A 12276-nucleotide genomic window follows, 5' to 3' on the forward strand; every position below is an offset into this window, starting at 1 on the left:
GCAATTAAAACTGCATTCAATTTACTGGATTTCCGTATGGCGGATACTGCCACATCTAATCTCCCATCTCTGGAAGTAACAAGTGATAGGTCAAAGAAATTTGATAATCTCCTTCCTGCACAATGCATTTAGCAAACTGGAATTTCAAATCCCTTCCTGAATAAACAACAAGGTTTTTTTCTAGGAAAATGCGAGGTTAAATTAGATTTAGCATTAAGCAGCCAGAGCTCACTAGGTTTTCCCAGTAGGCTGAAGACAGCTCTAAAACTGGGTGTTCTCCAGTTCTGGCTACTCAGGCACATTTCTCATTCAACATCCATCTGCAGAAGGTGGTTTAAAAGAACTGAGCATGAGGGTGTGCAGGCAGACAGCAGACTCTAATCCCCGTTCTTCATCCCTCAGAGGCAGGTAAGACAAGACTCCAGACACCTCACCACGGTTCACCCACCGAGGAGGATGGATAGCTGCAGCAATAAGCTTGGATGTCACCTGACAGGAGGCGGCAGTGTCAAGACTAACGCGTGCTCTTGTGCTGCAAATATCACAAACGTAGATAGTGATGAAGTCCAGGTGAAAAAACGTCTGGTGAAGTCGGTGAGCAGGAATGAGCCGGAGGCTCTGAAAATGAGCCAAAGCTAATGGATCTGTAGTGTCAACACCCACAGCTCACCCAGCTCCAGACCCGATGCCGTCTGCTCACCACCCAAAGGAGCCTGACCATCGTCCTTGTTGTCGCGTGAGGATATGCTGAGCTGTATAATGTGTGTCTGCTCTGTCAATAACCAGGAAAGAGCCTCTTGTTTTCCAGGCCAGGATTCAAGAGTGGCCAAAAAGGAGACGACTACGACTGCTTTAATAGCACAGCTTGGGAAGAGGCATTTGAAAAGGAAATGCCTTTCATGCTCCTTTCTTGCCCTCTCCAGCATTTCTCTTCTACTTCCTCCCATCCTATCCTTCCTTCCCTCTGCTTCTTCAAGTCTTGGGGTCCTGGTACCCATTCTCCATTCCTTCTCTCTTATTTCTCCCCTCCATCTTTCTCTTTCATGTTTGTCTCTGGGTTTTGTTCATCCTCCACGTCCCCACTCTTCCCTGCTTCTGGCTGGCAGCAAAATGGTCCTGCTGCTATTGCTGGCATATGGCAGAAAATTCACAGAAGAATGAAAATCAGATCTCCTCTAAAAGCACAACGCAGATGGGCATCCCTCTAAACAGACCTGGCAGCAGCCTGGAGGTTAGGGATCCCCAGGTCTGAAGGATGATTAAAATATGGGATTCCAGCAGCCACGGGACAAGGCTTAACCCTGCAGATGTGTGTGTGACACCGAGTCGGGTGGGAAGGACCCACTTATTTGCACCATCCACCCCAGCACTGAGAGGACTGGTCCCAGAGCATTCCCAGGTGATGGAAATGATTTAACAGGGGAAACAGCAGGCAAAGGGAGCCAACCCCTGCCCCACAGGTTGCACCCTCGGATGCCTGGAGAGGGGCTGGACTGCTGCTGGCTCAGTAAATGGGATGCAGGGCGAAGGGTGCCGGCCAGCTCTCACTCACCTCCGGTGACTTTGTCAATGTCGACGTAAAAACGCAGCATGGCAGAGCCCAGCATGAAGGCCACCCCTGGCCCGATGACGGTCACAGAGAACAAGATGCCTGCAGAGGGGCGAGAGCAGAGACGGGCTCAGCCCTGTGCAAAGGGACCACAGGGGACAGGAGGTGCCTTGAGGCAGGACCGGCCCAGATCAGAGCCCACAGCATCTGTCTCCAGTATAGGTTAATTCCATGGCAGCTTTCTTATCTCACACCTGTCAAGGGATAACAACGCCATGCTTTCCAGGCTCGCTTCACAGGAAAGGTTTTGCAAAACTCAGATTTTTCCTGCCACTTTTCTTCAGCCTCCCAGAAAGACTGAAATATAGCCAGGAACAAGATGTGCCCCTTGGCCTAAGAAATCCAAGAAATGCAGGTTTTTTACAAGGTTAAGGAGATAAAAGTTATCAGTAAACTCTCCTACATGAATTACTGATAAAAAAATTAAACACAAGTAAGATTCATTTCCTATCTTACAGGGGATCCTTTTAAATATGGTTCAGAGGTTTGGAGCATCCACCAGAGCAAAATTTGATGTGGTACTTTCAGTTTCATGACGGTAATGACCTGTTTTTGAGCTACCCTTGCTGTCCCATTCAGTTCAAAAGGCTGTCACAGATAACAGCTGGAAAAGGGCTAGAAGGATCTGCAAAGACCACCTTGTCAATCCCACCACCCTGGGACATCCCTTTTAGGCATGTACCCAAGCTGTTCTCCAGCACCCCCTCCCCGAAGGATACTCGTCTACCCCCCAGATGGCTGACCCTGCTTTTTTAGCCTCCTATAATTTTTGCTATATCTAAACAAAGTCTTCACTGCTGCATCTTAAGCCCATAGCTGCCTCTTGTGAACACAAAGATCAGATTATTCCTCTTCTCCTTGTTGAAGCCTTTTTGGAGGAGTACACGGTTATTACGTCCCTCTCCAGCTTACCACTCTCAGGCCAAAAATTCCAGCATCTCCCCTAAATCATATTTTCCAGCACTCCTGGTCTGTCTGCGGTTTGCCCAAGCTTGAAGCAGATAAACTACTTTTGCAGAAAACTTCCTAGCACTGGGTAGAGCAGAAGGGCTATAGCAAGCTTTGCTCTCATTAATGCAAATTAGTACTGTCTGGCCTTGCTATCAATGGCTAATTCTGGTTTCCCCTCTTTCCACAGCAGCCCCAGTCTTACCCAAATAGAGGGGAGAGTTCCTCTCACTGGCAAAGTCGTCGATGTAGGAGATCCCAAAGGGCTGGATGGGGACGCCACCGATGCCCAGCAGCACCTGGGCGATGAACATGACAAGGAGAACCTCGTGGTTCTCCCTGGCAGCATGGGGCGTACAGCCGGCATTGCTGAGGTTCCCCCAGGACCTCGGGACCCCGGGCTGGCACAGGTCGGTGGTGTTGCTGAACATGCCTGCGATGACAAGGGGAGCCGGTCTAAGAAGCTCGGTCTGGAGAAAGAGCTTCCCTAAGACAGCAGCAAGGACGTAGACATGCACTCAGTAGATGTCAGGTGGGAAACATCAGTGAAAGAAAATGCAAAGGAAGCGCAAAGATGCTCTGCAGCTGTTCACAGCGAGATGGATGCATGCGCCATGAAAAGCCACCTCCATGGAAAAAACAGAGCTGAGATCACTTCCAGGACCCTTGATAGATCTTTCAATAAAGGTAAGCGAGCAAAACTGCAGATTTCATGAATAGCTACTCAGGAAATGAGAACTCATTTTACCCAGAAATGGATTACAAAGCTGCCTAAGTGAAAGTGCTGATTCTAGCATCCTTATCTTCCTTAAAATACTGGGGGAGGGTGTGGTAGTGTTTGTAGCAGAATTTCCGTGGTTATGCCCCAAATCAAATGCAACTCTGAGTGCTTGACACAGGGCCACCTGCACCAGCACTCCTGAAAGGCACAGCTAATTGTTTCCAAACTGTTGTTAGCACCTGACCCTTGTTTGCATCCATGAATTATTCACCTATTAAGTCTTCTTTGGTGGCTGCAGCTGCGTGAACCACCTGCGCTCTCTCCGATGAGCCAGAAAAAAAGCTGTTTAGTGGAAGCTTCTAAAAGATTTGCTGGAGCTTCATGGCAGGATTTGGGAAAATAACGAGAGAGTGTCTTTCTCCTTTCTTTTTTCATCCCTTCACCTTCTTTCAAGGAGAAAATCCAAAATCTACCATGACCTGTTCCTCCATGAGTGATTTAGACCTGCACGTTTCTCACAGGAGTTTGATTTTCTGATGGGGTCTAAAACCTTAAAGCATTCCCTCAAAGACAGCTCAGCTAGACAGGGGAAGACAGGTGAGGTGCCCCACAAGTAGGAGAAGTTAGGTGTGAAACCAGCGCTCCCTCATTGCAGACAACAGCGTTTCACCCCCAAAGCTGCCCCGTTGGATTGAGTCAAGCTCCTTCCCGTACTTCTTGTTTCCTTCCCATAAAGGGCTTCACTGTTCATGAGACCTTATCTTATCTATGTTATGAAAATAAGGGAGCAGTTCATGCGCATGAGGACAACTTGGCTCAATGCACAGAAAATGAGAGCCCCAATGGCTGGGGAAGACCTTCCTGCTACGCGATGTTTGTCTGCTGCGTGGATGTGCAGAAGACAAGGGGACTCAGAGGCACAGCCTACATTTCGATGGTTTTCTTGCCCTTTCCTGTGGTTTCATCTGTCCCCTGGCTCTGCTTCCCACCATCAGCTGTTGCCTCTCGGGACTGAGATGATTTCATTCTCATAAAATTAAAATTCCTTGGGGACAAACCTACAGCTTGCAGCTCCCAACACTTTGAGGGAAGGTCGTTTCCTTTATCTGTCCCAAAAGGCATAAAATAAGTTCCTAGAGTACGTACTGGCAACGGACTGGTCATACTCATAGGGTCCAGTTATGAAGTGGGGGAGAGACATGAGGAACCCAGCCAAGGAGACGAGGACGGCACCGCAGCCGATGAAACGGGGTCTGTGCACTCGGCTCCCGAAGTAACTTATGAAGACGATCAGCAATGTGTTTCCAACCTGCAGCAGGACACACAGACCAAGAGGTCTCACAAGGGAAGGACAGGAGCATGGGAAGAGCGTTTGCCAGGTGGCCTGGGAGAAGCAAGCTGGTTTTCACCTCATTGAAGGAAGCGAGCAGCCCTGACGTCTGGCTGGAGAGGCCATATCGTCTCTCGATGGTTGAGATGGAGCTTTTCAGATAGCCAGAGACCAGGAGCTGGGAGAGCTGCAGGAGCCCGTGGCAGAAAACGAAGAACTGCCAACACAAAAAGAGAACATCCAGCGTGATTACTGCGAGCTGCAACATAACAAACTGCATCTCCTACACAAAGGCACGATTATTGAATATGAACCTTTGTGACCATGAGACTTTGAAATATTACCCTTACTCCTGCCATCAGTGGTCTTCTGAAATTAGGTCAGGGCTATTAAATAGTCCTCTGCCAAAAATGACAATAGGGTTAGTATTTGCAAGGAGAATGTAGTTTCTTCAGCTGAAAGTGGCTTTGGACAAACAGATCATTTCACTTGGGATGCTGCTAGTTTGTGTTGGCCTTGACCCCGAGATCCAGCAGCAGAAGTGGGAGGTTGCACAACCTTCCCGGTCCTGTCCAGCCTGAAGCAGGCAGCTATCCCCAGTGCTGGCAGGAGCTCTTCTGGGACAGGAATGAGCCCTTCCAAACACAGCAACAAACAGCTTCTTTAGAGAAGGTCAGGAGAAGGTCAGGGAGAATAATTCAGACTTTCCTTCTTGCAAAGCCCTGGATGTAAATCACATATCTCCTTTGGGAAAATGTGATGGTTCTTCTCCACTTCCAGAAGGAAACCTTGTCAAAGACTATCATCTCCCAGAATATCATCTAACCTCATCTACTCCAGAGTTTGGGATGTACTGGTGCTCGGCTGCCCAGGCAAACACGTGGCCCCACCGTTACTGAGAGCAGCATCCATCTTCCTGCTCCCCAGGCAGAAGCAGTTTGCAAATGCCAAATGAACTGTCCCAGGAGGGGTGCAGACCACCTCCCCTTCATCCACAGCTCTGCAAAGTACTCAGCAAAGGAAAGGACGTGGCAAGCAATCTCCTTCCCTGCTGCCACATGGCTCTCCACAGGCATCCTTCCAGTCCCCAAATGAGTTAAAATAAACTAACCAACCCAAACCGTCGCATGCCCTAAGGAGATGGACCACTCAGCCTGCAGGACAGGCTGAATATCCCTGGGTCCTTGCAGAGCTGCTGCCCTCAGCTTTGGATGCTGCCCAAAGCCACGAGGTGCTGCTTTTTAGTAGCTGTTTTCCCAGTTGCTGGCCAGAGCAGGGCATTGCTCCGGCTCTGCAAGTTTTGCAGCCAGCTCCTACCAGGCAGCAGTCTTGCCCGGAGGAGCTGCTCAGCCTGGCCTGGATTTCTGCTATGTCTCATTCTGAGCCAGGGCTGAAGTGGGGTGACTGCCAAACTGGACTGCTCTGTAAGTAGAGGGACTATTTACAGCACAAAAAGGGAAAAAGAAGATGGTCAAGCCCCCTTGGCTCCCTGAGGACTGGAGTACCGGGGAATGGGTACCACCACCAAAAGTGAAGCATTGGCATCATGCAAAGCAGGATGCAATCCAGGACCTTCTCCCTTCCAGGGTCATGTCACCACTGAGGGGTGCAACATGTTTGGACAAGGAAAATGTTACCCAGCCAAAGGAAAGATTTCCTAGAGTCAGCTTTGCTAAAACTCCCACGTTCCTGCAAGACATGCTGGCTATGTCCAGACACTGTTTCCTGAATACATGAGTTCAGATGGAAAGGCTGAAGCCAGATTCATTTTCTCCAGGCATCCATAACACACAGCACAATAGGTATCCAGATCCAGCACCTGCACAGTGTGTTGGTTTCTATCAGTTCAGCAGCCACTCACCACTGCCCCACACCCTCTTCAGCACAGGAGGTCAAAATGGGTTGGGAATCTGGTATTTTATTCTCCCCTATCTGGGCAGACTAAAGCACAGAAAAGAGAGATGGCCCTGCAAGGGCTTGCAGTGGCTTGGTATCAGCGCTGGGCAAGGACCCCAGTTCTTCTGGCTCCGGGGGCTGTTTGCTGTTAGCCATCAGATCACAGCACAGCTGGTGATCTGCCAGGAAAAGAAGGAACAGACTCATGGACTTTAGATCTGCTGGAGAGATATATGTCCCTCTTGGTCTTTGGCTACACATACAATTTTGTTCTGCAGCAAAAGTCACTTGTTTACATTTCTGTATCTGATCAAGACATCTGGCTCCCTAACTTGTATGGTCTGGAAAGATGCTCTTCGCACCTGGAAGGAGAAACCATTACTGACACCAGCGTGACCCTCATAAACAGAGGGAGATTTCCCTGAGGACCAACTGCTGCAGAGCATAAGCTCAGGTCTGCTCGAGAGCCACGGGGCATAAATGCCTACAGCATCTCCAAGTTGCCAGAGGTCATATGGACATGCACACCAACATGCGCTTCTCCTGTCCCAGGAGATCTGAGTAGGGGTAACCCTACGAAGCCTGCTTTCATCTATTTCCTTCCCTGCCAGCAAAGCCTCCTTCATACTCCCAGCAAAAGGAGGGAGAAGCAGCAGACAGCACTGTTAAGAACGAAGGCAACACACTAAAATCAAATTATGTCTGCTTATCAGCTCCTGGGAAACAAACCTGCCAACCTAGAGCACCCCTTTCCACTCTCTAAAAGTATGGGCTGTGAATCCTGCCCACATTACAAGCCTAACACAGGCTTGAAAGGGATGTGTGACACCAAGAGCTATGATTCAGGTCTCCTCCATTCAAATGCATGGCTGCAAGCCTAGTTTTGGTTGAGTCCCAAAGGTTGAGTCTATACTTGTAAATGAAACAGGCCGCGGCCATTCCCTGATGCCAAGGCCAGTGGGAAGAGAATAGCCTGCATCCATCCTTCCAAACTCACTGAGGCTTCAAAATAGGGCGGTTTCACTCAAAATGCTTACTGGGAACAATCCCCTGTCCTCAGCTTCCCAGTTTTTGGGGAAAGTAGTAGCTGGCCTAGGGCCAAGTCATGGAGTAGGTGATAATTCAGAGGTATAGCCAGATGAGCTGGAACGTTGAGGTCTGCTCGGGGTCTCAGTATGCAAAATGCCCCCTCCACCCCTGGAGGAGCTGATCCGGGGACCAGTGTCAACATGCCTAGCCATGCTCCCCCAGCCTGTGCTGGGGTGAAGCTGCAGGGCAGGCTCAGTCCTGCCTTTGGGATGCGCCCAGGAACATGGCCACACCACGATGCTCATCATAAGAGGGTTTTGGTTTTCTCCCAGCATGCTGCTGCTTGCAGCTCCGGTCATCCAGACCAAATCTCTACACTGGAAGAAGGATCCCTGTCTTTCTGCAGCCCACAGAGCAACTACCACCTGTGTCCCCGCAGTCTGCTTGGGTTTGGGGGGTGCCCTCCATGCCACAGCCTGGAGGGCAGGGGATGAACATCCAGCCTTGGAGTGCAGAGAGCTCCTTCGCTGAAATCTGCCGTGCATTTTTATAGGCTTATCATTCCCTTTTCTAGAAGAGAAAAGCAGTACTGCAGGTACAGAAGAGCAAAAGCCTGGGTCAATGCAAGTGTATGAGGACATCACTGGTGGCAGGACATCCCGAGGAGATTGCAGCAGCTTAAGGAAACTGGAGGTGGAGTAACTGGGTAACACCAGGAGCTAGTGGGGTGGTTAAAGACAGCCCAGCAAGAGCCCTCAGGTATGCACCGGGTCCCACCAAGGCAGCGGGGGCAGTGGAAGAGCTGCAAAGGCATCTGACCACAGTGCAAACAGCAGGATGAAACGAAAGGAAGGAAATCCCCACAGACTGCCCGGCAGAGCTTCCTAAGATCAAGCTATTGATAACAGCTTTTAATTAAACATTTCAATCTCTTTTCTTCAATGCGTGCCCTTCTTAAAAATGACTGCTAACAACCAAACACACTAGAGGGGCCGACACCTAACACACCTCTGCACTAAGTGTGTTGAAAGAGCAAAGACCAAGAGATTTATAAAAACCTGGATACCCAGATGGTAACTGCACTAGTTGCCAGACAAAAGTTTTTAGACACAAGTCAGACCCCAGAGCAAGCAGGGCAACTTTTAGAAAGTCAAAATCAAGATGGAAATGGTTGAGAAGGAAGAAACAAACAGGAATGCAAAGACCATTGCCTGCACTTTCTCCATCTTTCGCAGTGATTGTAAGTGAACTAGTTCTGGGAAAAAATGTCACAGAAAAACTCGGCTTTTTGCAGGATTGGCCAGACTTTCTGTGCTTTCTATCTCTCCTTGATGGAGATTTACTTTCCTAAGGTAGCAAAGTGGGAGGTCTTGCAATTAAAGCTCTGCAAGGTCAAGTCTCCTTCTTGCTCCTCAGGGAGCCATTGTGGGCAACCACCCTAACCACGGGGCATTTTTAGGCTGGCGTATATTTTAATGAGTGAGAAATAGAGCCGGTAATCACTAGTGTGAGATTTCCAGTTTGCCCCATTGTAACTGTGATGATGGTGGTGGGTGGTGGAGCCCCAGCAGTGTGTCTATCACAGGGCTCCTCTGGGGCCTCCCATTTGGTGCAGGGCTGACCACATGCAGACTCCGATGCCACCCTGCGCCTTTCTCAGCTAGATCTGGGAGACAGCCCATGCCACACGGCAGGCAGATCCTCTGCATTACTTTTCTGTGCCATCTAGTTACTTCTCCCCAGGACTTGAGGCTGGGGTACCTCCCCACCTGGACTGGGTCTGATGGGCTACCCCAGCAGCAGCAGAAGATCAGAAGGCAACCTCAGTCAGCAGACGCCAGTCTTTTCCCAAGACCCAGGCCTTGACAGCAGGTCACAGTCATGGAAAGACAGGAGCAGCCCCAGAGCTCGGCGATCCCAGAAGCAACCCCAAGCCCAGCTGTCCGGCACCTCTTTCCTGCGAAGGGCCAAGCCATGCTCACACCATCTCTCCTCTACATCAATAGAAATAAAACAACTCAGAAAATCCAAATGAGTGCTTGCATAGGTTGAGGAGGAAGGAAGGGAGGGGGTTTTTAATGGGGTTTTTTTGGTAAACGTCTGTAAAGCATTATTATAAGAGCCTGCTCAGGCTCTATGTCAAGATAACACCAAACATCGCACTAGACCAGGGACAGAGGCTGCTTGGTACTGATGTACCCCCGCCAAAAACAACTCCCTTGCAGTGCCAGCGTGCAGACCAACCTTCCCCCTTCGGACATGTGCCACCACCGCTTCCCACCACCAGTGAGGCATGGAGAGTGCCTGAGACATCTTCCCAGTGCCCCAGAGGGAAGAGCAACATCCCTGCCAGGTCTTTGGTGAAGTGCCCTCACCCACAGGCAACGACATCCCAACCCTCCACAACCAGCGAGTTGGGACGAGTGTGTCTCCGCTCTATCACACATTGAACGAGGAGCTTCTCCGCAACTGTGCACTCTCTGGGGAACTCACTGCTTTTCTCGCTATTTTTCAATATATTTTTGCAGGCTTTGCTCTACTAAGCCTTGCAATGTGTCAGTGAGGTATTGCTGCTCCCACTCTGCACATGTAAGAGAATAGAGAAATGTACTCAAACCTAAGCAGCCAATAAATTGCAGAACTGGGGATTAAATACCAACATCTCCTCTCTTGGTGGTCTGGAAAAAACTTCTTACAAAGGTTCCATTGTGTTTCTAGTGTTGATCATGCAGTCTGGCAACAAATCCTCCATGTAAGGCCTCTGGAAGCTGCACACACAGTCTTGCCCCAGTTGTCACAGAGAAGTCCTTATCACGCTGTTTCCATGTGTTTGGGAGACTCTTGCTGCTATTTTAAGAAAGGGTTTTGTGCCATAGCACATGATAACATCCTGTGCACTGGGCTGTGCTTACAGAGAGGAGAAAAAGGGGCTGGGAGGAATCAGCTCCTTCCAGTTTAATCAAAACCAGTTGCATGTAATTGGGCACAAGTCCCTACCACTGCGCAGATCCATTTGTAATAAAGGCTTGGGGCAGGGACAACTCTAGTTTGTTCTTGAACTAAAGCACAGAGCAGAAAACATCAAGGGCTGAAGCTCCCACAGAGGGTGAATGTCCTCAGCCAGCACCTCGATAGCTTTAGGAAGTGTGTAGTGCACGCCATCCCTTGAGGAGGGGTGTTGGATCCACAGCTGTATCTGCAAATGAACCTGGAAGCCACCTCTAGGGCATTAAGGTCATTGGGCACGTCCTCAAGCAGCAGGACGGCAACCGGCAGGGTCTGGCAGGGATGGGAAACACGTGTCCACGGGACCATGGTGTTCCTCTGGGGCCACTCGCCTTCCCATGCGTGTCCTTACCGGGAGGCATTTCACCAACCTTGTCAACAGCATGATGTGCCCCTCATACAAGCCAGCAGTGACCACATTAGCAACCACAGTCTTCAAATGTCCAACTGGCCTTTCAGGTCTTCTGGATACCCCAGTTTTCTTGGACAAAACCTCTTTATATTGACTACAGTGGATCACACTATGGACTATGCTTTACTGCCCAGCAAGTCATCGCTCTCAGTCTGCTTCGTCTTCATCTGCAGGTAAACTGTTGCCGTAACACACACATAGTCTTTCCAAAAAAATTTCTTCTTCTGTAGTGGTCTCCATCAAAGGATGCCAAACTACTTCTCCACATCTTTGCAAAACCCTGCAGGGAGGCAGCTCTTTGGCAAGACCACTCTTCCCAAACTCCTGTGTCCAGCATGGGATGCTTAATGCTCCTTGAAGCCAAGACAAGGTGTTGGACTTTAATGGAGGCAGCAGCAGACCTGATTTAATCTGCTTTGATGGACTGTAGGAATTCATGCCAGGTAACTCTAAAGGCTCAGGCACCATCAGCCCTGGGAGCGTTTCCCAGAAGGACAGCTTTGAACTATGCCTTTCAGTTGCATTTTGACATGTGGCAATTAGTTTTCGTGACACACTGTCTCTCTTTGGAGAGAGATAGATAGATAGATAGATAGATAGATAGATAGATATAAAAAAAATTGCAGTGATGTGATTTTTGGTCCTTCAGCCACTTCAAATGCATAAACCACATTGTGCAATGGTTTTGTGTTTCTGCAAGAACCATTCATACCCTGGTCTCAGAGTTATGTTCTCTGAGGAAGTCATTTAGAAACCGGACAGGGTGACCTAACTTCTTGAAAGAAAAAAAAAACCCACACCAAAAAAAGACATCTGGGGAAAAACATCCTGTGCTGAGTATAATTCTGTGCTTGGTGACGTGTGTGGTCAGGTCAGCTCTGCCTCGGGGTGAAGACAAGTCCTTCAGCAGTTTACTGTGAAACATACAATTGGAAGAGAGGATTTGCTCTCCTTGGCTGTGGGCTGCAGCCAGGATAACACCTGGCAATGCCAGGATAATGCCTGGCAATGGCTTCATTGAGGTTGGTCCCAACCTGATGTGACTGCAATCATCCCTGCAGCCTCCTGTGATGCTGCTCTGACCTGGAAGGATCAGTCAGGGTCTCCCTGCTGAGCTTTCCAAGCAGAAACCCAGCAGTAGAGTGTCCATCAGGACCAGAACTGGTCTCCACCAAAACCCCCTCCCTTCCTGCCCTTCTCAGGGTGGGCTCCAGGGAGCCTTCAGAAAGCAACAGACTCCAGCAGACACGGGCAGTTTCAGAGCTGCCCATTGCTCTGCTCAGCTCTGGCCTGCAACACTCCCCGCCAAGAGTTTTCTCTACATC

General features: G+C 49.5%; 1 protein-coding gene across 1 annotated transcript in view; it reads right to left on the minus strand.

Annotated features, from left to right (window-relative positions):
• Positions 1–12276, minus strand: part of SLCO2B1 (solute carrier organic anion transporter family member 2B1) — a 60088-nt gene that overhangs the window by 31599 nt on the left and 16213 nt on the right. The window contains exons 3-6 of the mRNA XM_009925857.2: positions 4688–4825; positions 4425–4587; positions 2763–2990; positions 1553–1651 (exon numbers count right to left, since the gene is read on the minus strand). Coding sequence (XP_009924159.1) covers positions 1553–1651; positions 2763–2990; positions 4425–4587; positions 4688–4825 — 628 coding nt within the window. The remainder of the gene's footprint in view (positions 1–1552; positions 1652–2762; positions 2991–4424; positions 4588–4687; positions 4826–12276) is intronic.

Source organism: Haliaeetus albicilla, chromosome 20 (genome assembly GCF_947461875.1).
Source record: "Haliaeetus albicilla chromosome 20, bHalAlb1.1, whole genome shotgun sequence".
NCBI classification, from domain to species: Eukaryota; Metazoa; Chordata; class Aves; order Accipitriformes; family Accipitridae; genus Haliaeetus; species Haliaeetus albicilla.